At 46.8% G+C, this 23,964-nt stretch overlaps 3 protein-coding genes across 9 annotated transcripts in view; 1 reads left to right on the forward strand and 2 right to left on the reverse strand.

Moving 5' to 3' along the window:
• ASB3 (ankyrin repeat and SOCS box containing 3) overlaps positions 1-10,922 on the forward strand; it is a 28,736-nt gene extending 17,814 nt beyond the window's left edge. Inside the window, exons 4-10 of the mRNA XM_057405842.1 lie at positions 570-682; positions 1,291-1,426; positions 2,747-2,924; positions 4,958-5,155; positions 6,592-6,843; positions 9,202-9,335; positions 10,558-10,922. Coding sequence (XP_057261825.1) covers positions 570-682; positions 1,291-1,426; positions 2,747-2,924; positions 4,958-5,155; positions 6,592-6,843; positions 9,202-9,335; positions 10,558-10,814 — 1,268 coding nt within the window. The 3' untranslated portion in view covers positions 10,815-10,922. The remainder of the gene's footprint in view (positions 1-569; positions 683-1,290; positions 1,427-2,746; positions 2,925-4,957; positions 5,156-6,591; positions 6,844-9,201; positions 9,336-10,557) is intronic.
• NPHP1 (nephrocystin 1) overlaps positions 1-23,964 on the reverse strand; it is a 180,991-nt gene that overhangs the window by 148,015 nt on the left and 9,012 nt on the right. For 2 of the 7 annotated variants that reach the window (XM_057405835.1, XM_057405839.1), the window contains 7 exons: positions 23,323-23,405; positions 22,051-22,127; positions 21,027-21,126; positions 20,533-20,645; positions 18,188-18,261; positions 17,870-17,914; positions 16,515-16,903 (listed from right to left, as the gene is read on the reverse strand). In XM_057405835.1, coding sequence (XP_057261818.1) covers positions 16,598-16,903; positions 17,870-17,914; positions 18,188-18,261; positions 20,533-20,645; positions 21,027-21,126; positions 22,051-22,127; positions 23,323-23,405 — 798 coding nt within the window. In that variant the 3' untranslated portion in view covers positions 16,515-16,597. The other 5 variants (XM_057405837.1, XM_057405838.1, XM_057405836.1 and 2 more) reach the window with 5 other exon arrangements.
• MALL (mal, T cell differentiation protein like) lies at positions 11,469-13,932 on the reverse strand. Its single transcript, XM_057405851.1, has 4 exons — positions 13,733-13,932; positions 12,436-12,603; positions 12,216-12,344; positions 11,469-11,906 (listed from the first exon to the last, which is right to left on the reverse strand). Exons 1-4 carry the CDS (start codon positions 13,832-13,834, stop codon positions 11,844-11,846), a joined length of 462 nt encoding a protein of 153 aa, XP_057261834.1. The 5' UTR covers positions 13,835-13,932; the 3' UTR covers positions 11,469-11,843.

Raw genomic sequence — 23,964 nt, forward strand, 5'->3', positions numbered from 1 at the left:
TAGCTTAGAACAATTGGCAACAGATAGCACTTATGGGGGAATCATCATTAAAAGCACGCTGGATAACGATAATTAAGACTGTATGTAGATTAGACAAGGGCAAAGAATGGTTCTGGGGCTGTGTGTCCATGAGAGAGTTAAAAAGGACCAAGTTTCTGGTCAGGTTAGTGCAGGCTCTGTGGTGGAGCTATGGCACAGCTCTGTGTTAGATGTCGAGTACTACAAGCCAGAGGCACTGCTCTGGAGAGCAGTGTGTGCCACAGGAAAGAGGGAGGAGAGAAGCTTGCTGTTACCTGTCTTAGCACAGGGTAGGTGGGGTTTTCACAGGTCTAACTAAAAGCTCTGCAGTCAAATTTCCATTCTCCAACACTGCTTTGGGGCTGTAAGTTTAAAAGGCAAGGAAACAAATATTGAAGGTGAGTTTAAAAGAATTCAGTTTAAGGTGAGTTTAAAAGGATTGTGATTATTGTGCAGGGAAGTGAACAGTGAGACCATCTGAGTTTTTTAGGGAGCTCTTGAAATCCATTTAATTGGAATTTCTTGGCCTTTTTTCCCTGTTTCATTCCCAGCTGTTGAAAATGGCAATACAGACTCTGTAACCTTCCTGCTCCAACATGGGGCGAATGTTCAAGGACCTCATTCCTTGTCTGGATGGAATTCTTTGCACCAAGCTTCTTTACAGGTAACCTGTAAGTGTATCATATAATTTCCATGTAACTGGTGTATTCTGAGTGATAACTTCTGCATTTCTTGGCCTCTATATAGAAGTGTTTTTCCTAACCTACCCTATAGTCAGAATGGGATCTAAAGGCTGAAGTGCTTGCAGTGCACTGAAGTGGAGCTGAAACTGCAGGAGATGCTGATGTTGGGAAGCAATAATTATTTAGAAGCATTATTTAATCAGTGTTGATTAATTAATTAGAAATATTGCATGTACTCCCAAGCTTACCTGTTGGATTTGGGAAGTGAATCTCTTACAGGATATTTTGACACAGAGTTCTGTCTAGTATCTCATCGTCAGTGAGATGTGAGACCTGTTTCTGGATATGTTAATGGCTCTTAAACTTGTTGATGAATGATTCTAATAATTTAATTTCTGTTTGTATGTATCCTTTAAATGAGCAAGTGTGGAAAAATCAAATGAAACCTGTCTGATTGTTTGCCAGTAAATTCTCAGTATATCTTTAGAATTGAAGTATATTCTTATTTCTGCTTAGAATGTGTGGAGAAAAGGAGATTATGTCAGTGTCCTGCTGCTTTGTTGTTTGAGAATACAAATATCTATTTCAGGAATGCACTGAGATCATTCAAATGCTCCTGGAGAAAGGGGCAGGCAAGGAATGTAAGGATGACTTTGGAATTACACCGCTCTTCGTTGCTGCTCAGTATGGAAAGCTGGAGAGTTTACGACTGCTCATATCCCATGGTAATAGTGATCACCCATTTAGCTTCACTGTTCTTAAACTTACGTCACCCTGTCACCACTTTAGTTCTGCTCCTGCGCTTCAGAACTTCACATTTTGTCATTTTTAAATGTAGTTTTAGTTGTTGATGGATGTGCAAAACCATCTTCATTGCTTAAATTTAATATAGTTGTCAGCAAGCGATGGTAGGACATAAGAAATTAAATAGCAAATTAAAAGATCAAGGATCATTAAAGATCTTCTAGAAGCCCTCCATAGTGCTACACGAATAGACTGGTTTTGATGACATTGCTCTTGTAATACAATATAGACTCGCAGACTCAGCCAGGCTGGAAAAGCCCTTCAAGCTCATCCAGTCCAACCATTCCCAGCACTGCCAAGGCCACCACTAACCCATGGCACTGAGGCCTCGTCTCCACGGGCTGTGAACCCTTGCAGGGACGGTGACTGCAGCCCTGCCCTGGGCAGCCTGTTCCAATGCCTGAGCACCCTCTGGGGAAGGAATTGTTCCTCAGCTCCATCTAAACCTGCCCTGGTGCAGCTTGAGGCTGTTTCTTCTTGTCCTGTCACCTCTTCCTTGGGAGAAGAGGCAAAGAGAAGATGCCTCTCTCTGGTCATGGAGTGACAGCAACAGTTTCACATAATCACTAAGTTTTGTATATGTCCAAGTTCATGTGTCCTTACAACCAAAATGAATTGCCGTAACTATTAAGCCTGATGGAGCCATGACCTGACCATGTAAAAAGTTCTGGTGTCCTCAAAATAAAAAGGACATGGAACTGTTGGAACAAGTCCAGAGAAGGGCCACGAGGATGATCAGGGACTGGAGCATCTCCTGTATGAAGAGAGGCTGAGAAAGTTGGGGCTGTTCAGCCTGGAGAAGAAAAGGCTGCGTGGAGACATCAGAGCAGCTTCTGGTGTCTGAAGGGGGGCTATAAGGATGCTGGGGAGGGACTCTTCATTAGGGACTGCAGTGACAGGACAAGGGGTAACGGGTTCAAACTGAAACAGGGGAAGTTTAGATTGGATATAAGGAGGAAATTCTTTACTGTGGCTGCCCCATCCCTGGCAGGGTTCAAGGCCAGGCTGGACACAGGGGCTTGGAGCAAGCTGCTCTAGTGGAAGGTGTCCCTGTCAGTGGCAGGGGTTGGAGCTGGATGAGCTTTAAGCTCCCTTCCAACCCCAACCATTCCATGATTCTGTGCTTCCTTAATGCTGCAGAAAACCTCTGTTGCTACGAAGTTGCTCTGTGAAAACCAGTTCATTTGTTGTTTATTCTGTGTCCTGCAGAGGTGATTTAAAGTGCTACCTTTTTCCCTCAGGTGCAGATGTAAACTGTCAAGCCAAGGACAGAGCCACTCCGCTGCTGATTGCTGCCCAGGAGGGCCACCTCGAGTGTGTGAGGCTGCTGTTAGCCAGTGGGGCAGACCCAAACCTCTACTGCAATGAGGATAACTGGCAGTTACCTATTCATGCAGCTGCTGAAATGGGCCATGACAAGTAGGTGGTGAAAGGGACATTCAGACAGAAGAGTCTGGTAATAAAAACTTAATAGACAAAGATGAAGTTCAGCTTTAAAAGGAAGAAAAATGAGTTCTAGTTGATTTGTAGTTTATAATTCCTAATTATATTTGAATATTAAATGTCTCTTTGTAGTCACAGTAAAGTGACTAACTGTATGAAATTCAGCGTCTCAGCTGGGTCGGATCCATCTCCTGATGAGCTGAAAGTGGTTTCCACAGTGCTGAACCAATATCAATTCATAGAATCATAGAATGGTTTGGGTTGGAAAGGACCTTAAGATCACCCAGTTCCAACCCCCCTGCCATGGGCAGGGACACCTCATACTAAACCAGCTCACCCAAGGCCTCGTCCAACCTGGTCTTGAACACTGCCAGGGATGGAGCATTCACAAACTCCCTGGGCAACCCATTCCAGTGCCTCACCACCCTAACAGGAAAGAATTTCCTCCTTAGATCCAATCTAAACCTCCCCTGTTTAAGTTTTAACCTGTTACCCCTTGTCCTGTCACTACAGTCCCTAATGAAGAGTCCCTCCCCAGCATCCCTATAGCCCCCTTCAGATACTGGAAGCTGCTCTGAGGTCTCCACACAGTCTTCTCTTCTCCAGACTGAACAGCCCCAACTTTCTCAGCCTGTCTTCATACATGATTCACTCAGTAGTCATTCTAAATTAAATTCTAATTACGTTAAAATTCATTTAGAAATATAAATAACAATAGCATATGACTTATACCTGCCTTGAACAGCTGCTAATTATAATTCTGTTCCTGTTAACTAGCAGAAGTAATCATATGCAAATAATGAGCTGAACCAGCCAGAAAAGTGAAGGCACAAACCATTTCCTTTAATCCTTCCAGAAATGCATTTGTAGCTTTGCTCAGTCCCAGTGATACTTCCACAGCAGAAAGGCAGGAGTGGAAAGAGGTTCCCAGAGTTGGCAGAAGCATCTCTTGGGAACCCCGTGATTTGCATGTGTGCTACAGCACTTCATAGAATCCCAGCCTGGTTCGTGTTGGAAGGGACCTTAAAGCTCCTCCAGCTCCAACCCCTGCCATGGGCAGGGACACCTTCCACTAGAGCAGCTTGCTCCAAGCCCCTGTGTCCAACCTGGCCTTGAGCACTGCCAGGGATGGGGCAGCCACAGCTTCTCTGGGCACGCTGTACCAGCGCCTCAGCACCCACACAAGGAGAACTTCTTCCTTATATCCAACTTGAACTCTCCTGTTTAAAGTTAAACATATTAACGGTGATAGTAACTGCAGAATTATTTGTAGATGCTTGATCTTAACCCCTGGCAAGAAGAGCTTATCAGTTGAGCTGTCACTAAAGTTTGTGCATCAAATGGATGCCTCTCCTCAAACTGAAGAAGAGGGCAGGCTGTAGTAGACACTGAGGAAGCTGGGTTTGTCCATTTGCTCAGAAACAGAAGCTGGGTTGGCAAAGTTGCCACTACTAGCAATGTCTAAATCAAATGCTGCCTTTGTAGCTTCTGCAACAAGATGTAACTGACAGCCTCTGCGCAGCATCACTGAATTCCAGCAGCAAAGGAATTAGTGTCACTAATTTTTGTTAGCTGGGAAGGATGCAGACCAGAGGTGTGAGCTATGAAACAGAACTGTTTCACTGTTTCAGTATCTCAGTGTTGTTGAACAGAAGTAAATACTCATTTTATTTGCAACTCCCACTTCCAGTTTGCTTCCAGGCTTCTTAGAAGTCTAGAGTTAGTGTGTAGTGGGGCTCTATTGCTGTAAAAAGGATTGTTGGATGGTAGGAGATAATCTGTCTCTGCTTTAAAATACTTAACTGCCAACCTAAATCTATGCCAAAGCACAATTTGTTGTGGGGCTGTGTGTGAAATGCTAAGGGTTGTTCTGTAATGGAAACTCAGTGTGTAACAAACATGTAGAACTTTCCTCTTGAGCTGTAATGACCATATGAAAACCAACCATACATTTAAAATGCATCATTGCTTAAGATCTCACAATAAATAGTGCTTTTCAATATTTTCAGGATATTAGAGTTACTAATCCCAGTTACTGATCGAATCTGTGACAAAGGCAAAGGCAAAGTGAGCCCTGTGTATTCAGCAGTGTATGGTGGTAATAAGGAATGTTTGGAGATGTTACTCAGAGAAGGCTACAGTCCAGATGCTCAGGAGTGCCTTAACTTCGACTGCAGGTCACCCATGTGTATGGTCTTCCAAAAGAAGTAAGTAGACCTCTTGTATTTTGAAACTATTTGTAATTATATTGGTCTTTATTTAACTTTTATTTCCAGTGTGCCATTTTCCTGCCCTCCTTCCTCAAACCTTGAGCTGAGAGCGTTAAACTTTGAGTATCTGAATGGTGAGTGGGGTTTGGATTCAGTACCTGAGCTGAGGAACCTCGCTGGAATCGCCAAGGGGAAGCTCAGCTCTTGGAAGAACAGTCTAGTAGAACATAATTGCAGTTTTCCTGCTTTCAGAAGGCCTTATCAGCACCTCTCTGTCTTCTGGAAACATGACTTGGTGCTGTAGTTGGATGCAAAGGACTCTTGAGTAGGCAGATGCTTTTCAGTAAGGATGAGTGCTTGGCAAATAGTGTTTTCCTTTTCTGTATGCCCACCTTGTGCATAAACCAAGCTGAATTAATCAGCTCACCATGAGAGCTGTAAGGAGGACTGGGAGCTGAATGACATGTTCTTTTAGATCATGACCCGTTTCTTTTTATCCCTGGTGAGGCACAGCCCTGGTGTTGAGCAGCAGATAAGCAGTGCTTACTTCACGATGCAAAGGCTGTAATTTTGGAGGAAAAATAAGGTATACAAGCCTTACTCCTCAGTGTATATATGTGCTGTGCCAGTGAGGTGCTCCTTTACTACAGAAGCTTCTTCTTCCTTTCTCTGTGGGAAATCTGTTCATGGAGGAGTGAGCTATTGCTGAAACAGATCTAGTTGTTGCTGTCCCCGAACTCACCCTGTGCTCCTCCCAAACTAACTCGGTATCTAAACTAACATTCCAAGCCTTGAATACTGGCGCAGTTGAAAAGCTGGCAACAGAGCTGGTGCAGGACCTGGAGCACAAGTATGATGGGGAATGCCTGAGGGACCTGGGGGTTCAGTGTGGAGAAGAGAAGGCTCAGGGGGGACCTGATGGCTCCCTACAAGTGCCTGACAGGAGGATGGAGCCAGGAGGGGCTGAGCTCTGCTCCCAAGGAACAAGGGATGGGACAAGAGGAAACGGCCTCAAGCTGCACCAGGGCAGGTTTAGATGGAGCTGAGGAACAATTCCTGCCCCAGAGGGTGCTCAGGCATTGGAACAGGCTGCCCAGGGCAGGGCTGCAGTCACCGTCCCTGCAAGGGTTCACACCCCGTGGAGACGAGGCCTCAGTGCCATGGGTTAGTGGTGGCCTTGAACACTGCCAGGGATGGGGCAGCCACAGCTTCTCTGGGCACCCTGTGCCAGCGCCTCAGCACCCTCCCAGGGAAGAGCTTCTGCCTAAGAGCTGATCTCAGTCTCCCCTCGGGCAGGTTCAAGCCATTCCCTTTTCTTTGGTTTGGGTGAATTTTGGGTAGAAATTTGCTTTCTCAGAAGTAGTGAAATGGTGGATGCTTCCTTAGGGAAAAAAAAGTAACAGGCTGTCCTGTTCCTTGTGTGCTCTTTGTAGGTATTTCTATTTCATTGATACTTTCCTGAAATACGGGATCACTTTACTGGGCATCAATCTGGGCTATTGCCTGTACCATGAGAAGTTTGCTTTGTTCCAACGCTTCTTGAAGCTGGGCTGTTTGCTGCCTTCTGGGGACCAGCTCTGGGACTTCCTGAGCTACACAATTCAAGCCCAAGAGGCATACAAGCAGTGGCTGCCTTATCTGCTCCTGGCTGGTTTTGACCCAGTGAATTTAATGCACAGACTCTGGTAAGCAGATAACGTTATCTTGTTGACTTAACTATTGTATGTTAATCCACAAAGCTGTTGCCAATGTGTGTTTCATAGGATAGCACTTGATAATCAGTTGCCATGATCAGGAGTGGGGAGGGTTCTGGGAAGTCTGGAATAAATCATTCATGGGTAATGGCTGGATTCAATAACACACCTTTCTTGTAGGCCAAAAGCCAGAATGGAGGTTGCTTCACCAATACCATGGGGGAAAGCACGATTCCAGAGTTTTATATCAAACATCTCTTCTTAGCCCCCAGATTTAGTTGTGTAATATGGTGATGGGAAGAAGACCTTTGGAGGAGGTCAGGAGGGGTGGGAAACAAATGTACAGTGAAGCTGGGCTGAGGCTGAGAGGAAAAGGATGCAGTTAGAGATTGTGGTGAACAGTCACGTTGCGCAAATGCCAATCTGAGCGTTTGCCATTGGGGTGTTTTAAGTTTTTCCACATAAACATAACTTCTTGGCAATGTTTTATGCTTAATCAGACACTACAGAATGAATGAAACTTACACTTAACATTACAAAGTATTAGTGTTTTCTGTTTTTCTTGTCCATGACAATAATGTTGAGACTTTACTACCATATATCTCAGCTATTAACATGACGTGAGGTGTATAAACTCATTACATGCATTACTTAACGGGGTGAAAGGAGAAGGAGTTTACTTTAAAGGAAATGTTTAATTAAAATGAAATACTGATTTGTATTTCAGCTACTGCTAAGGTATTGTAGTTTTGAATCCCTTCATTTATGGCTTGGTGAGATTCTGTTAATTATTAGCACCTGTGGCTTTCTGACCAGTGATTAGAGGAGCAGATCTACAGCAGGGCATGTCTGTGCTTCTGTACATCAGATTTATTCATAGAAGTGAGTGTGAAAGTCCAGACACTGCAAGATTGCAGTTCAGTGACTGAACAGGTATCACTGCCCACCTATATCATATATGATGTGTTTTGATATTTTGGTACTTAATCCACAAACACTTTTAGACCAATTGCTTCCTTCAATTATGGACTTTTTAAAATGACACTGCATCATAATCTATAAAACTGCTGGTCTTGTAAGTTTAATATTAACTATTCTGTCCTGGAGGATAGTAGGAGGACAGTAGAAAGCAAATGCCATTTATGGGTATGGTTCATTAACTGTCTCTGTCACATTGTGCAAAACAGCTACAGAATCCCAGCCTGGTTTGTGTTGCAAGGGACCTTAAAGCTCCTCCAGCTCCAACCCCTGCCACGGGCAGGGACCCCTTCCACTAGAGCAGGTTGCTCCAAGCCCCTGTGTCCAACCTGCCCTTGAACACTGCCAGGGATGGGGCAGCCACAGCTTCTCTGGGCACCCTGTGCCAGCACCTCAGCATCCTCACAGGGAATAAACTGCTCAATATAAATATAAAAAATCATAATAATAGAATCAATGATTAACTGCTCAGTGTAGAGGACTGACAGCTTTGATTCCAGTAGAGCAGTGAAATCGCCATTCTCTGAAAGCAAGCCAGGCAGTCGCATCTCTCCTGCAGGGCTCTAGTGAATATATGAAAATCTAGTCAAATATGAAAAATGAAATCATACAAACTAGAAAGGACACAACATAATGTTGACATGAATCTGCTGTAAAAAACCCAAATGTATTACAAGGGATTAGTCTGGTATGTGTGTTTAGAGCATTTAGATTTCCATTCAGATGAATTGGATTGTACACACCCAGCCGAGGAGCTGTGGCTCTTCATCACACCTCATGTAAACCAGTTGTTTCACCTCCTTTTCCTTAAACCTTCTTGTGTGCTTTATCAATTGAGCTGTTATTAAAAGTTCTTTACACATGCTGAAGGTTTGAAATGTAAACCATGCTGACTTCTGGATACATAGAAATGCAGTAGTCTCTGGTAGAAGAGTTTGAAATACCTGCACATCTTGTGGGGTTTTGTTGTAATAAACAAGTATCTCAGTAAATGCACATTTCCCCCCCCGCAGTGCAATGGTAATGCTTAGAATGCTCTGGTGTCTGGAGCTCTTATTAACATGTAGGTGGAAAGAGAGTAATAAATCAGTGCAGAGGAGAATGCTGCCTATTACTGAGGCATTTAAATCTCATAGTACATCTTTTTCTCTTACAGTCTATCTTACTTTTGAAAATAAATGAAGATAAAACTACATTAGTAAATGCTTATGCTGTTACTTGGACTTCTCTTTAGTGGTTTTCTCTTTCTGGGCTTAGGATGGAGGTTGATAAGGATTTGTTAGAAAATGTAAAGCTTTCTATGTGTTGTTTCCATTATTATATTTATGCAATCGTGTAAAATGCTGTTTTATGGGGATTTTTGTTATGTAGGATTTTATCCGTGGGAGATAATGCCCTTAATTTCACTCTGGAGTTCACCAACTGGAAGAGACTTCCTCCAGCTGTGGAGCAAGACCTTTCAGAATACAAGGAGACGTTCACTTGGACTCCAAAGAGCCACTTTGGTAAGTGCAGTGAGGGGAAACCAGTCTGTGTGTCCCAGCTTCCAGGCTGCGGGTGGGAATTGGCTCTGTGTGCTAATGCACCATGGCAAAGGAGGTTCCGTGGTTAACAGACATGGCTTGTCTGGAGACTGGGGAGCAGAAATAGCAGGTCCCCTAAACAAGCAAAACATACTGTCCTCAGTACGTGTTCAATCCATAGTCAGAATGTTTCAGGTAGGTATTGTCATGTTAAGGTATCGTGTCCACTTCAAGTGAATGCATGTGCTATAAATGTAAAATATGGGTAGTGACTGAATCATGCTGTGCCTTCCTGACATGGGTTGTTCAGCCTCTTAGAAGATTTAAGGGAAATGATCAGTATTACTTAGCTACGTTTCCTGGACAATTATCATGGAATCCCAGCCTGGTTTTGGTTGGAAGAGACCTTAACATTCATCCAGCTCCAAGCCCTGCCACGGGCAGGGACACCTTCCACTAGAGCAGCTTGCTCCAAGCCCCTGTGTCCAACCTGGCCTTGAACACTGCCAGGGATGGGGCACCCTGTGCTAGTAAATAGATAAATCTGTCCAGTACAGAACTCCAATGCTTCCAAATCCTTGGAGCAAGCTGCTCTAGTGGAAGATGTCCCTGCCCATGACAAGGGGTTGGAACTGCATGAGCTTTAAGGTCCCTTCCAACCCAAAATAGTCTGTGATTGTATGATTCTATGATAATATGAATGTTTGTGTCTGAGCAATGCACATTTATAGACATGCTTGTGTATCTTTTTGGCACGGTGGTTGTCCTAATTCAAGTTATTTAGCAACATGTTAGAACGTTTGTCATACATAAACTGACTCATGCTGTCATTTAATAACTTACCCTGAAACTGTTTTCCCTGGTGTTATTTTGTTGCTGGATTTGCTCCTAGACTTAATTTTCCATTTCTTGCAAGGTGGCACAAGCCTCCCTTCCCAGGCAGAGAGCTGTTCTAGGCTGGTTAGATGAAACCTTGAGGATAAAATGATTCCTTGATGCTTTGTTTGTAGAAGTTTAAATTAATAGAGCAACTATAGCAACATGCTGAAAATGCTGATCTAGCATCAGCAGCCCTTCAGTAGCCAGAACTGTGCCCTGTTATCTGCCAGGGAGCGGGGGTTCAGATGAAATCCAGGTGACCACAGGCAAACAACGTGATCCCACAGCGTCCTGCTCAGTGTCTGCCCTGGTTCTGATTTTCCAGCCTCCATTCCTCCCCTGTCCCACCTCTGCCGTCTCGAGATCCGGGCCATCCTAAGGAGCGAGCGCCTGCGATCGGACCGCTTTATCCGGGAATTGCCACTGCCAGCTTGCCTCCAGGACTACCTGCTCTACTTGGATGTGCTGCGAGTCAACAGCATCCCAGAAGCAGAGGATTACCTGGGGCAGAGAGAGGAGGGAGCTGCTCCTTCCGCTGAAGATGCAGAGAGGAGGGACACTTGTGCCACTGGGACTAGGTGATGGCGCTGCCAGGGACAGAACTCTGGCTGCAGAGTTTGTAATGGCAGTTAGCAGGCACTGGAGAAGAGCCACTGTAAATAAAGTAGTAATAACTCTTCCCACACTGTAGTTTTGTATCTAGAAGTTTGTTAGAAGTTCTGGGAGTCACTTGTTTACCAAGTCTGTTGGAGCTTTCTAAGGCTGTGAACACTTTCTGGGTTTCGAAAGGAAGATTTTAACTCTTACGGAGTAAAATGGGCTTGTTCAATGAACACGGCTTATAGAGTGGTCAAAATCTGTTTGGTTTATGGAGTAATATTGGCCTGTTAGAATCACAGAATCCTAGAATAGTTTGGGTTGGAAAGGACCTTAAGATCATCCAGTTCCACCCCCCCTGCCATGGGCAGGGACACCTCACACTAAACCAGGTCACCCAAGGCCTCGTCCAACCTGGTCTTAAGCACTGCCAGGGATGGAGCTTTCACAACCTCCCTGGGCAACCCATTCCAGTGCCTCACCACCCTCACAGGAAAGAACTTCCTCCTTATATCCAGTCTGTTGAATGAACACAGCTTAGATTGGTTGAAATCTGTTTGGTCAGACACTGGTAGTAGATGCTTTATTCCAAGTACTGCATATCCCAAATGAAACTACCAGAGGTCAAGGAACATGGTATTACTGTTATGGATTTATGGTCTGAGGGGTGATCTGACTGCACCAGAGACAGGAAAATAATACAAGAAAAGGCATTGTTTGCTGAAGGAACAGTGACTTTCTTTTTCCTTTCCTTGGTCGTCTCTACTTGGCAGAAGGTCGGAGCGGGAGGCTGGCTCGGAGCCTGCTGCCTGGCACAGCCCATGGGCAAGGCACGGAATGTCCCCACGAGCACACCAACGTGACACTACTGTACACAGATCCCTCCTTCCATGAAGTGAGAAGGTAACAGCTGTCCCAGAGGGGGTGGCAGGGACACCTTGATGGACAACAGCTGCATCCCTTGCGCTGGGAAGGAGCCCTTGTCCTGCAGAGGTGAAGCTGGTGCTGCCAGGCTCACTGGTAGTAGATGCAGAAGGCGTGGAGGATGTACAGGAAGGTCGTGATGAAGGCGAATAACTGCATGAGAGGAAGAAGAGCATCAGCTTGGAGAGTCTAACCCCATCTCCTCTTAGTGCTCTCAACCCAGGGAAGCCTCCAGCCCAGAGCTCTCTCCAGCCTCAAAGAAGCAGCAAAGCCCCGTGTTTCCCACGTTTCTATGGGCTACTGGACCCTGAGAAGCCCATGCTGGCTGCATGACACAGCAGAAAGGAGGAGCTGAAGCTCTGACCAGCGTGATGGGCTTGGGATGGCTCTGTTGTAGCTTCAGTACTTGCGTCTCCCCCAAGGGAGTCCTGCCTGCCCCAAGGTGTGCTCTGCCCCACTCACCGATGCAGCACTGTTGAGATGGTAGTAAAGGGGCGAGTTGAGCTCGGACTCAGAGCGGATGGTCGCGTTGGCTTGCAGGACAGCAGCGCTCATGTACAGAATGGCTGTGGCACCATGGTACAGACTGTCCTGCAAAGCAAGGGAGCAGCGAGGATGAAAGCCTGGGACCATCCTTCTCCCATCTGCCCAGAGGACAGGCTCGATCCCAGCCCCTCCTTACCAGCACTTTCCAGTTCTCGCTGTTTCTGTGTAAGCCAAAGAGGTAGCTCAAGAGCAGCAGCAGGGAGATGAGGGAGGAGGTGAGGGACACGTACATCACCCATCCCTGCAGCAGCGGGAAGGAGACGGAGGTCGCAGCAACGAGGATCCACACCCACGTCCCACAGAACTGCCAGGGACAAGCACAGGCACCTCTGATGAGCACAGGATGGGGAAGGCCCCTTTTCCTCCCTGAGTCCCTCCTTGCCTCCCTCCTGTGCCAGCCCCAGCAGCTGCTGGAAGCACTTGAGGCAGCATGGACCAGCCTGGATGATCCCAGCAGGACAGCAGCACCACAGACAGGCATGAGTTTCCATGAACGCTCTTGGGCAATACTTCAGGACATCCCTTACGAAAGGGAAAGGTTTGGTGCTGAGTTCAAGGAGACATCTCCCTCTGAGGGCTTTGGCAGAGAGGCCAAAACACGGGTTTCCATCTGGGGAAAGCCAGCAGCGGCGTCGGCTCGGCCCTGCCCACTCATAAATCTCCTGGGTTGAAATCACAGCAAGAGGAGGTCACCTCCGGCCTCCACACACAGCCCAGAGGGAGTCGCTCGCGCTGGATCCACCTCAGGTATTTACAGTGCACACAGAGCACGGGGTTATCTGGAGGAGCTGGGGCTGTTCTGTGGCATTCCAGCTCCCCCGGATGAGACTCCCTGGGATGGGCAGTGGGAGCAGAGCCCACCGGCAGCTCCTGACAAAGCCCAGTCCCGGCCGTGGTGCCTGCAGAGCATGGTGATGTGTCAAAGTACAGCAGCAGTTATCAGCCAGACCCACCGCCTGCCCTCTGGACCCGTAAGCAATGGAAATAATTATGGAATGCTGCGTGTTTACAGGACACCCCCTTGCCTTCAAGGAAAATCTCTATATACAAGGGCCTGCAGGGACAGGCCAAGGGGAATGGCTTGAACCTGCCCGAGGGGAGACTGAGCTGAGCTCTTAGGCAGAAGCTCTTCCCTGTGAGGGTGCTGAGGCGCTGGCACAGGGTGCCCAGAGAAGCTGTGGCTGCCCCATCCCTGGCAGTGTTCAAGGGCAGGTTGGACACAGGGGCTTGGAGCAAGCTGCTCTAGTGGAAGGGGTCCCTGCCCGTGGCAGGGGTTGGAGCTGGATGAGCTTTAAGGTCCCTTCAACCCAAACCCTTCTATGATTAATGCTGTCCTCGGGGTTGTTTCAAGGTCCGCTCCCAGCTTTTCAGCCCCTCCATTCCCTGAAGGCATTCTCATGGTGCGGTCCCACAGCAGATCCCGGCATACTCACAATCTCGGGCAGGATGAACGAGTAGGGGATGGTTCTGAGGACGGCGGTGCCGGAGGGCAGGGCCGGCTGCGTGGTGGCCGCAGGGGGTCCGGCTGAGGCCATGGCTCCTCCGCGGGCACCGGGGCTGTGCTCGCATGTGTCCGCGCCGCTCGCCAGCTGGGTTTTAACCGGCACACCCGCGGGACGTCAGCGCTCAGCCTGCCCGTGCTGGCACCGTGCCGCGGCCCCGGTCCCTCCGGCTGCATCCACACCCCGCTGCCCGCGCCGGGGCGGAGAGCGGCACCCAGCCCCGGCAGGTCAAGGTCTTCAATGAGCGGGGAAGGAAACATCAAATCCTGGTCCGGGCTGGGCTGGGACGTTTCCTGCAGCCGGGTTCTGGCCCTGGCACGCTTTCAGGCCTGCAATGTTTTTGCTTCCACTGGTGGTGCCTCCTCCCCTTTCTGTTCAGGTTTCGGCTCCGTGCTCACATCAGGCTTCCCCACAGCCACCGCCTTTGAAACCTGCAGCCAGGTTTAAGCCACACTTAAACAGGGAGGATTTAGGTTGGAGATAAAGAAGCTCTTCCCTGTGAGGGTGCTGAGGTGCTGGCACAGGGTGCCCAGAGAAGCTGTGGCGGCTGCCCCATCCCTGGCAGTGTTCAAGGGCAGGTTGGACACAGGGGCTTGGAGCAAGCTGCTCTAGTGGAAGGTGTGAGCTTTAAGGTCTTTTCCAACATTGTATGTTCTATGGAATACTTTTTACAGACAAGTCTGCACATTGGTAAAACATGGAAGCATTTGCCATGGACTCTGGAGGACAGCTCCTGGCACAGTTTTGATCCCTGCCTCCTGGCAGGTACCCTTTGGATTCAACAAGTACGTGCTGTTTCTTGCAGAGGACTCTGCTTCAGCCCCCAACTCCCCAGTATCTGGTGGGATGAAAGGCTGAAGGTGGCATCTCTGCCTCAGGGCTTGGAGAGGACGAAAGGACTCAAGTAACGCTACAGCGGAGGACAATATCCCAGTAAGATACCATATCTCTCTGCTAGGAGAGCCAAGTGGTGCCCTAGGAATCAGTTTCTGCACCAAGCTCTTGTGCAATACAGAGCAAAGATTGACTCTGTGACATTCCTGATGGTGCAATCCCCTCCTGGGCTGGGGAAGTGCATCGTGGCATTGCTGGAGGCTCCAGTTCACAAACGCTGTCAGTGGGAGCTGGCTTCAGTGTGCTGTGGTCTGGGAAACACCTTAAAGCATTTCACACCCCGGACAAAACTAGTGCCTGGCTCAGAACTGACTCCATGGGAAAAGGAGCCTTTACCATCCTGAGCTGCCTTAGGAATACCCCGCAGGTCCTTATCCTGCCCTCCAAAGTCAGCATATGGCAGCCACACACTGGGGAAACATCATACCCTGAGCTCTCAACAGCTTTTATTTGTGTTAGGTGGGTCAGGCACATTCCTATGAATAACCCAGCCTTTTCCTGAATGGGAAGGGAAAACACTAAAACAGTCTAAGTACGGAGCAACCTCTTGGCTGCTCATTGGGCAAGGGATGGTGTTTTTTCCCCCTAACCTAGCTGACCTTGCTCAGCAGCATTCTTCAAGATCCCTGCTGTTTCCCTTGCCTGGTCGCAGCCTGCTGGGGTACCATGACAGAGAAGCTTTTGTTCACCCTGGTTAAACAACACTGGAAATGAATTGGAAGCTGCCTGAGAGGAGAAAAGTGCTGCCTCGGCAGTTCATAGAATCACAGAATCATTGACTGATTTGAGTTGGAAGGGGCCTTAAAGCTCCTCCAGCTCCAACCCCTGCTCTCACGAGCAGGGACACCTTCCACTAGAGCAGCTTGCTCCAAGCCCCTGTGTCCAACCTGACCTTGAACACTGCCAGGGATGGGGCAGCCACAGCTTCTCTGGGCACCCTGTGCCAGCACCTCACCCTTTGCCCAGCAAAATATGATGCTTGATGTGGCCACAACAGGTAGGTGGAGTACCAGCCAACCACAGCCCTAACACTGCAAGTGTAGGGATTTAAAATAACTTCAGTATCTCTCAAAGTGTTAAATATGTAGAAATATTCATTACAATTCAGATAGTACAGAGTTTGGTGAGAATTTATTCAGGTTGTTACTCCCTTCTTCCATCTGTTACCCGTTCACACATTGTGGTCATCATCCCTCGCTTCCCCCAGGAAGTCATAGGCCAGCTCGGAGATGTCGAAGGCTGTGTGAGTGTTCTCTGCTGCCAGCAGGTACTGGAGGGCCCCGTCGTTCTCTCGGCTCTTCTTCAGGAAGTCAGCAATCACCTTCCAGCGCAAGGCCTCGGACTCTTCCTCAGCCCACTTGTAGGGGGGCAGGAGAGTGGAGTGGAGCAGCGGGAACACGGAGTCGTGGTACACCAGCACGAAGAGGGACTTGAGAAACTCCCCATCTCTCTGCAGAGAGGAGTGTTTGGAGATGCATCAGTGCAAATACTGCTCCAGAAGTGCTGTCACACACAAGAAAATGGTCAACTCGTCCCCAGTTCTCAGGATTACAACAGGAAGAGGTCTGACCTTCCTAAGCAAACATCACTTGGCTCAGGTGAGCTTCAAACTCCTTTCAGAAGCCCTCCATACTAGTACAGTAGTGGAGTGGTCTTGATGGCATTGCTTTTGTAGTAGGTTATAGAGCTGTAGAACCAACCAGGTTGGAAAAGCCCTTTAAGCTCATCCAGTCCAACCATTCCCCAGCACTGCCAAGGCCACCACTAACCCATGGCACTGAGGCCTCGTCTACACAGGGTGTGAACACTTCCATGGCCCTGCTGCCGCACTGGTGCTGATCCAAGCCAGGATGCTGGTGGCTTCTTGGCTGCCTGGGCACAAGCTGCTCATGTTCAGCTCCATCAATCAGCACCCCCGGGTCCTTTTCCATGGGTAGTTTCCAGCCACTCTTCCCCAGGCAGGCTCTGCAGGCACAGGCTGAGGCTCTTTGCTCTTGCCGTGGGGCAGTGCCACGTCCTCCCACCTCGGCAGCCCAACCTCTGCTCCCTTCTCCACTGCCCTAGGCAGGGAATTGCAGCAATCCCACACTCCTCACAGCACCCAGCTCTTGGCAGCAGGTGAGGCTGCACCGCAAGTGCTCTTGTTTCACTCTGTGTGGGGTGAGAATGATGCTCTCCCTGGTAAAGACCAGTTTCAAAACCTAGAGGCTAAGAATCAGTCAGTTATCCAACACTGAAAGATCCCAACTGCTTTAACTGGACAAGATATAACTAGACAAGGTTTGGGTGCCTTGTTTTCCATGTGCACACTGGTGTTGTGCAGTTCATATCTCAGCAGGAGATTCAGCAGCGAGAACCATGCAAGGAGGAGTAAGGGTTCACCAGGCAGCAATCCTGCCCTGGGAGTGGCACACAACAAATCAGGTAAAACTGGATGGTTCTGGGCTACCAGGGAGTTACTAATTCTTTGAGCAGATCAGCTTTCATTTGGGATTAATGGCCTTGAAAAAGTGATTCTGACTCAACAGCGTGTTGGTTTGTTTGCATAAACAGGGTGAACTCCTTGGGTAGCTGTTCAGTAGCACACACGGTGAATGGAATACCCTCCTGCTCCCAAGGGACAAGTCTTGGATGAAGAGCCAAAGCCTCTCTGGTTCAGTTACCTATAGCCTCTCCTTGTCCAGAGAGCAGGAGATAGGACAAGGGATGGATAAACCTGGTGACACGGCGAGTCCTCCAACTGTCTGCACCCCAAAATGGGAGATACCAAGAGGCTGATGCAAGGAATGGGCAGGATGTGGGGCGTTTTTCCAGGTGGACTGTGGGAGCTCAGAGGTGGAGGAGGGAAGGTTATTTCGTGGGCATACACAGCCCCTTTTGAGCCACTGGAAAGCTTTTACCAGACAAGTACTGGAGGCACCCTTTGGGTATGCACCTCTAATAGCTCCCCTGCTAACAACCCTATGCAAACACTGGGACAACAACTTGATGTCATATTCCTCCTTCTTCTAGTTTAATACTATAGGTACGGGTAAGAAATGTTAAGAACTGCATTTAGGTACCTGTTTTGTAAGTAACTGTATGAGAGGAAAAGGTAACTAGCAGTAACACTGACAGAAAGCTCCTAGTCTGATTTAGATTGAATATGTCAGCAAAACCCCTGTAATTTCTTACCTTCTCAGATCTCTTCACTGTTCTTTCTCTATCTGCCCAAGCACTCTAAAATGAAATGAAGCATTAAATCAGACTCGAGGTTGTGGAGATCTAAAGCAATTCCATTTCTAGCTGCAAAAATCTCTCTTTTAACTGCAGTCCCCCAGTGGGTTAGGCTCCTGTTGCAGTCCCACTTCCTTCACACTCCCATACCCCCCTTGTGCCATGTTAACTGATTTAAGCAAAGAGCCATTCCACTGCATTGTACAGATACAAGGACTTGGAGATGTGGACATCCTGACACATCAGATGCAGTTGAACACTATGTGGATAACATACCCGAAGTGCATCCATCAGGTCTGGCTGATCCATGAGTTGAGGGAAAGTTGCTAGAATAGGATTACAGATTAAATCTGAAACAGCAAACAAACACATTCAAGTTTAAGGAGGAAATGGGATGACTCTCAAGGTACTGACATGTCAAGTTATTCAGCACATTCCCTCCCCTCAGACTATTCCAAAGGGAAGACTGGCTGTAATAATACTTCAGTGCAGTGGGGAAGGTGGAAGAACTCTCTGACTGCATCCTCTGTAGCAAGCTCCCAGTGGCTGAGAGACAGTTAACTGGGAGAGGAGAGGCACAAACCCAACTGCTTTATTAGAAGCCAGAGACCTTTCAGGTTTCCCCTAGGGGCAGGCTGAGGTTTTCCTCATTTCCACACCTGTCTTTTTATAAACACCTGGAATTGTGCTGCTTGGCTTGGATGTTGTGAATAAACACACGTGTTCTGCCTTAACCTGCCTTGTCTGGTGCGCCATGTTCATAGAGTCCCAGCATCAGCCAAGCTGGAAAAGACCTTTAAGATCATCAAGTCCATCTCTCCATCAAGAGCCCAACTCCCTCCTGGCTCCATCCTCCTGTCAGGCAGTTGTAGGGAGCAATCGGGTCCCCCCGAGCCTTCTCTTCTCCAGACTGAACCCCCCAGGTCCCTCAGGCGTTCCCCATCACACTTGGGCTCCAGGCCCTGCACCCAAGGGTTTCAGGTAACTGGGTAAGGAGCAGCACAGTGCATTGATTGAATGGGGTACATCCCAAATGGCACTGGGCTTCTCATGGGTCTCCTGTTGGAGCTGAGCTGTTTCACAGCCAGGCAAGGCAGAGCTCAGAGCTGCCTCCCCTTTCTCCGTTACAAAGCACAGCAAGTCTTGAGCCCCAGAGGCACAGAGGTCCTGTGCTGTCAGCATTTAGTTAATGAGACTGGGGATAGGGTTACAAGAGTGCTACAAGTGCCATACAGTGGAATGCTGGTTGAGGTGTTTTCTTTCTCTTGTCATTTGAAGTATTTGTTTCTTCATGTTGAAGTTGGTGGGTAGTTTAGCGAACATCATTTGCTGTTAACGTCGCAGGGAAGCAAGCCAGATCTGATCACTCCTGTGAAGTATAATGGGCATTTCAAGATGCCTGTTTCTGAATTGTTGGCTGGTTTTGAAATAAGAGAAATCTTATTTTCTTACACCAGAAAACGGCTACCAGAACAATGGCTGAAATGCTGGGGTAAAGCCTTTAACTCATTTCAAACAAAGACCGAATCCAAATGGATGCAGTTTAACTCCAGGAGAGGCCATCAGCCTGATCTGGTGTCCTACATTACAAAGACCAAACCAAGTAAGTACAGCAGTTCAAAACTGGCCTTCCAAAATGAAGTGTTTTAATGTCTCTGAGATGAGTTTATTAAATAAGGCATTAATTTAGAAAAGGGGCTGACTCTCAGGTACTGAAATCAAGTATACACGGGGTGTATATTAAAGGTCAAGAAAATCAGGAAGGGAGTTAAGGTCTGAGCACCTCTGAGAGATGATTCTGTAATTCAGATGCCTACGTGTGGTTAAAGAGTGGAAGTTTTAAATGTCAGTAAGTGCACGAGCAAGTTTATCTGCCTTAGGAATGGGGGATAATTCAGTCTGGAGAAGACACAAGAAAATCACTTCCCAGCACCAATATAAATTCACCTGTAGCACAGTTTGTAGTGCAGAAATGTATTTATTCCCTATTTCAAAGCGATTTTAAAATGGAGAAGACCATGAACTGCTACAGTCCTTTTGAAGGGAAGATGGGAAAGGAGTAAGATAGAGAATTGTGAAATCAGAGCAAGACACTGAGTTCTAAACCCAGAACTCTTCCTCTTCTGTCTCTCCCTGCTGCATCAGCCAAGAAGTAAATAATAATTAAAACAGCCTAAAGAGGATGACTTGGCCTCAAGGACAAAAACATCTGCCTCAGCTCCTCTATAACCCAGAACACGCATACACTGGAAATGAATGAGTAAACCTGTGTGCAGGTCTGATTTCTCATTGTAGGGGTGGTGAAAAGGAAACATTCATCTTCCAAATAATCCTTTACCTTTATTTGCTTCTTATTTACTTAGAAATAACCCTTTACCAATCCAAATAGACTTTAATGATAATTTCCCTCAAAGCACTTCATTTGCTACATGAACTGATGTCAAATAGGGCAATATTTTAACTCATAGTAGATATGAGTTAAAATATTACTGGTTTGAAATGCAAACAGGCTTCCCAGCAAGAGGCTGTTCTCTTTTATCAGCTGGACAAGTTTGTGTTTGTCCCCACAACACCTCCAGACTGAAAGGCAAAACACTGAGCTCCACAGGAGCAGCTCTTACCTGTGCTTTGCAGGCTTACTCTGTCTTTCAGGAGTGCATCACCAAGGATTTGTCGATAGAATAGCAGGAGATGGCTGTAGCACATGCTGCCAATGAGTGTTTCTGGGAGCAAACTGAGTGAAAACAACATGCAGTTGAGACTGGCAGCAAAAACTGCTCCTAGGAAGCATTGTTCACCAAAACCTGATGGTAAGAATGGCTTCATGGGGGTTATTATTGACTCATATTGGCACTTCCACTGCTTTTGAAGGTGCATATTTATACAGCCACAAGAGCCAGGCTCCTGCTGTTGCTGTTTTCAGTCTTATCTAAACGTAAAACCTTTTTGTATGTGCTCAACAGAACAGCTGTAAGCATCAGAGATCAAGTACACCATGCAGGTGACATGACCCATAGCCAGTGTTCCAGGGAAGGGGAATACTTTAGATCTCTGGGACCACTGCAGGCAGTCTGGAATACTTCCCCATTTCATGGCAGCACACATGAATACTTACTACAGGATGTCTTTTGACTGCACACTCAGTGACCTCAGTCTCAGCACAAGCACAGGCTGTTTCTTGAGCGCCATGAACTGATGGAAAACACCACTGCCTGCTTAAGAAATCAATACCAAATATAAAATCAGCCAATTTGAAAGAATATTAATTCTATTACAAGAATGGACAAGAGGTGATTTACTGAAAACTGTAATGGTTTAAGCGTGGTCTAAACCCAGGAGGAATTGAAGATCTGAAAATACATCACCATGTGGTGATCACAAACTGTGATCTCTCTCTAGTATGGTGGATTCATAATATGTGTGGAGCAATGTGGAGGTAGGTGTCCAAATCCAGTATAAGGGCCTTCTGGAGCTTACAGCATGTCACAGCTGCAAGTGGACATTATTATAGCTTCCAGAGGAAAGCCATGGCTGCCCTCATCTGAACACAAGTGGTCTCTCATCTGAACCAGCTCCTAGTGGAGCTTTATTCAGCCCCACAGGGAAGCACCCGTACAGATGTTCTGCAGCACACGCATGCACATGTGGAACTTGTGCAGAAGCGACAGGGGATTGATGGCTGGGAACTCTAGAACAGTGTGGCTGCTGAGCCTTGTGCCATCCATCACCCCACAGCCCAGAACTGATAACTGCAGTTAAAGAAACAATCCAAAACACTTCTCAGAGCTAAACCTCAACCTGTGGACACTGGAAGGACAGAAACATCAGCACTGGCACAGTTCTGAAGCCCATCAGCCCTAACAAGCATAGGATCATAGAATGGTTTTGGTTGGAAAGGACATTAAGATCATCCAGTTCCAACCCCCTGCCATGGGCAGGGACACCTTCCACTAGAGCAGCTTGCTCCAAGCCCCTTCCAACCTGGCCTTGATCAACACTCTTGCACCAAATGAGAACACCCAAACCAAAAGCAGACTGTGGCAACTGTATGGTAACGAGAGATAATAAGAACATGCTGTAAAATACATATAGCTTTCGTTGTGTGCTTTCTTTTATATAGTGTTGAGAAGAAACCATACCTCTTCTTGATATTGATGGGTCAACCTCGACACCTCTCTCACAGGGAGTCCCACCATTTAAAGGCAGCTCGTACATCCTGTGAAAGAAGAGCAGCGTGGTTGAAATAAAGAGGTGTGAGGATGTGAGAGAACAGCACAACCACTGGCTGAGAAGGAAAACCTGCTGTCAAACAAAACCTGACCCAGTGCTTGGTGTATGACTAGTGTTTGCCACGAAATGACTGCGCCTACTGAAGTAACCAAACCTCAAATGGTAAGTTTGGAGCTAGTTGATTCTATTGTAAGAAATGAGCAACGTTGATTCTTTCCCACAGGACACAAATATCTTTCTTATATGAAATTCAGCAATTGTTTCACCATAATGCTCTTGAGGAGTCGTGTATGTAGCACGTTTTAGACAGGGAAGATTTAAAACCTCAAAGAATAACATCACCCCAGTTCTGTCACGAGTCAGTCACTGCTGAAGCAAACATGCGATTTCACTCTAGATACCACAGTTAACAGTACAGAAAACCAATGTTAGAGATCAAATTTAGGTGAGATTTAGAGACTTACAGAACAGCAGAGGTCCTGCCTTGTAATCCAGATACATTTAGAATACACACACATATATATATGTCATAAAAAACAAGTATTGCAAGCCTGATCTACACTGAGTCATTTCAGTCAATCAACAGAAAGCTTTCCTACATTTAATAAAATAGAGATCTGTACAGTTATTACTCTTTAAGCTTGTTGGACCCATGGAATAACCATAAATAGGCTGCAAAACACAAGCTTATTCACACTCTGCAGGTGCAGTGAGAGATTCATTCACAGAAACTCCCACTTGCTTCCAAGTCTTAGAAACCAGTCTCATTCTCACATAAAAAGGAATCTTTGGCAAAGCACACGTAGAGAATCAAACAGGATGTTGTCACCTTTGATTCAGATGATGATTCTGCTTTATACAAACAGGACTCTAAATAATTCCCTATTAACTCAGAGAATTCCATAGTTCTAATATTCCACTGAAGGTTATCTTTTAAACACACCAACTTGCAACATCCCAAACCTGAATCCTGGGGTCCAGGGACACTTTTCCCACACAAACACAGTAGAACATACACTGGGTGTGGAAACAGGTCCAGGATTCACACTGGAAGACCCAATAGCCTGGATTACACCTGCCCCTATCAGTGTGCAAGTATAAATAGGCACCTTACTCCTAGCCTAAAATAGATGTATATGCATAAGCATGTAAATAGAGAGAGAGAAGGAAAACAAACGTACTTGGCAGGAACAGGCATTCCATTAGAAGTAAAAAGCTTCAGGAATACCCAGCCACAGCTCAGCTCTCCTCTTTCACCTGTTGACTAGGAAAATATAGGAGAAACTAAGTGATTTGAACAGCTAAACCACAATGAGTAACTGACCACAAGCAGTTGTATAGAATAATCATATAAAAAGCATAAGAATAGTAAAAGCTCCAGATTTGGGCTAGGCAGCCACTGACTGTGTCACATTCCCAGGTGTTTGAAGGCATTTACCAACCAGACACAGCTGATCATCCATGAAGATATTTGAGAGGCAAGGATTTATAAAGCCAAAAACCACACACTTAAGGGAAGCCCAAAGTACATCAAGAATTGGTCCTTTGCAATCCCATTGCACCAGATCTTTGGCAGACTAACAAGTTATTTCAGTAAGCAAAGGTACATTCATGTCCACCAGGCAGAAAGTCTTTGATTCTCTAAACACTGACTAGAACTAAAGGTTCCAAACCTCTCCTCCCTTCTAGAAGTCAAAGGACGACAATCTTATAGTAAGCTAGGCAAAGTTCCCCTTAATTCCCATATAGATCCCACAGTTCACTGCTGGGATACCACAGCTTATGTCTCACATGGGGCAGGTGGTTCACTTGATAAAACTGTG

Source organism: Pezoporus wallicus, unplaced genomic scaffold (genome assembly GCF_028554395.1).
Source record: "Pezoporus wallicus isolate ANWC-B61680 ecotype Strahan unplaced genomic scaffold, APGP_CSIRO_Pwel_v1 contig_6714, whole genome shotgun sequence".
In the NCBI taxonomy this organism is placed as follows: domain Eukaryota; kingdom Metazoa; phylum Chordata; class Aves; order Psittaciformes; family Psittacidae; genus Pezoporus; species Pezoporus wallicus.

Excerpts from the sequence above, each read along its gene's own strand:
- MALL (XM_057405851.1), bottom strand. The coding sequence starts at position 13,834 with ATGGCCTCAGCCGGACCCCCTGCGGCCACCACGCAGCCGGCCCTGCCC. Across the intron at positions 12,604-13,732 it reads CGTTCATCCTGCCCGAGATT|TTCTGTGGGACGTGGGTGTG; the intron begins GTGAGTATGCCG and ends TGTCCCTGGCAG. Across the intron at positions 11,907-12,215 it reads ATCTCAACAGTGCTGCATCG|TTATTCGCCTTCATCACGAC; the intron begins GTGAGTGGGGCA and ends CCTCTCATGCAG.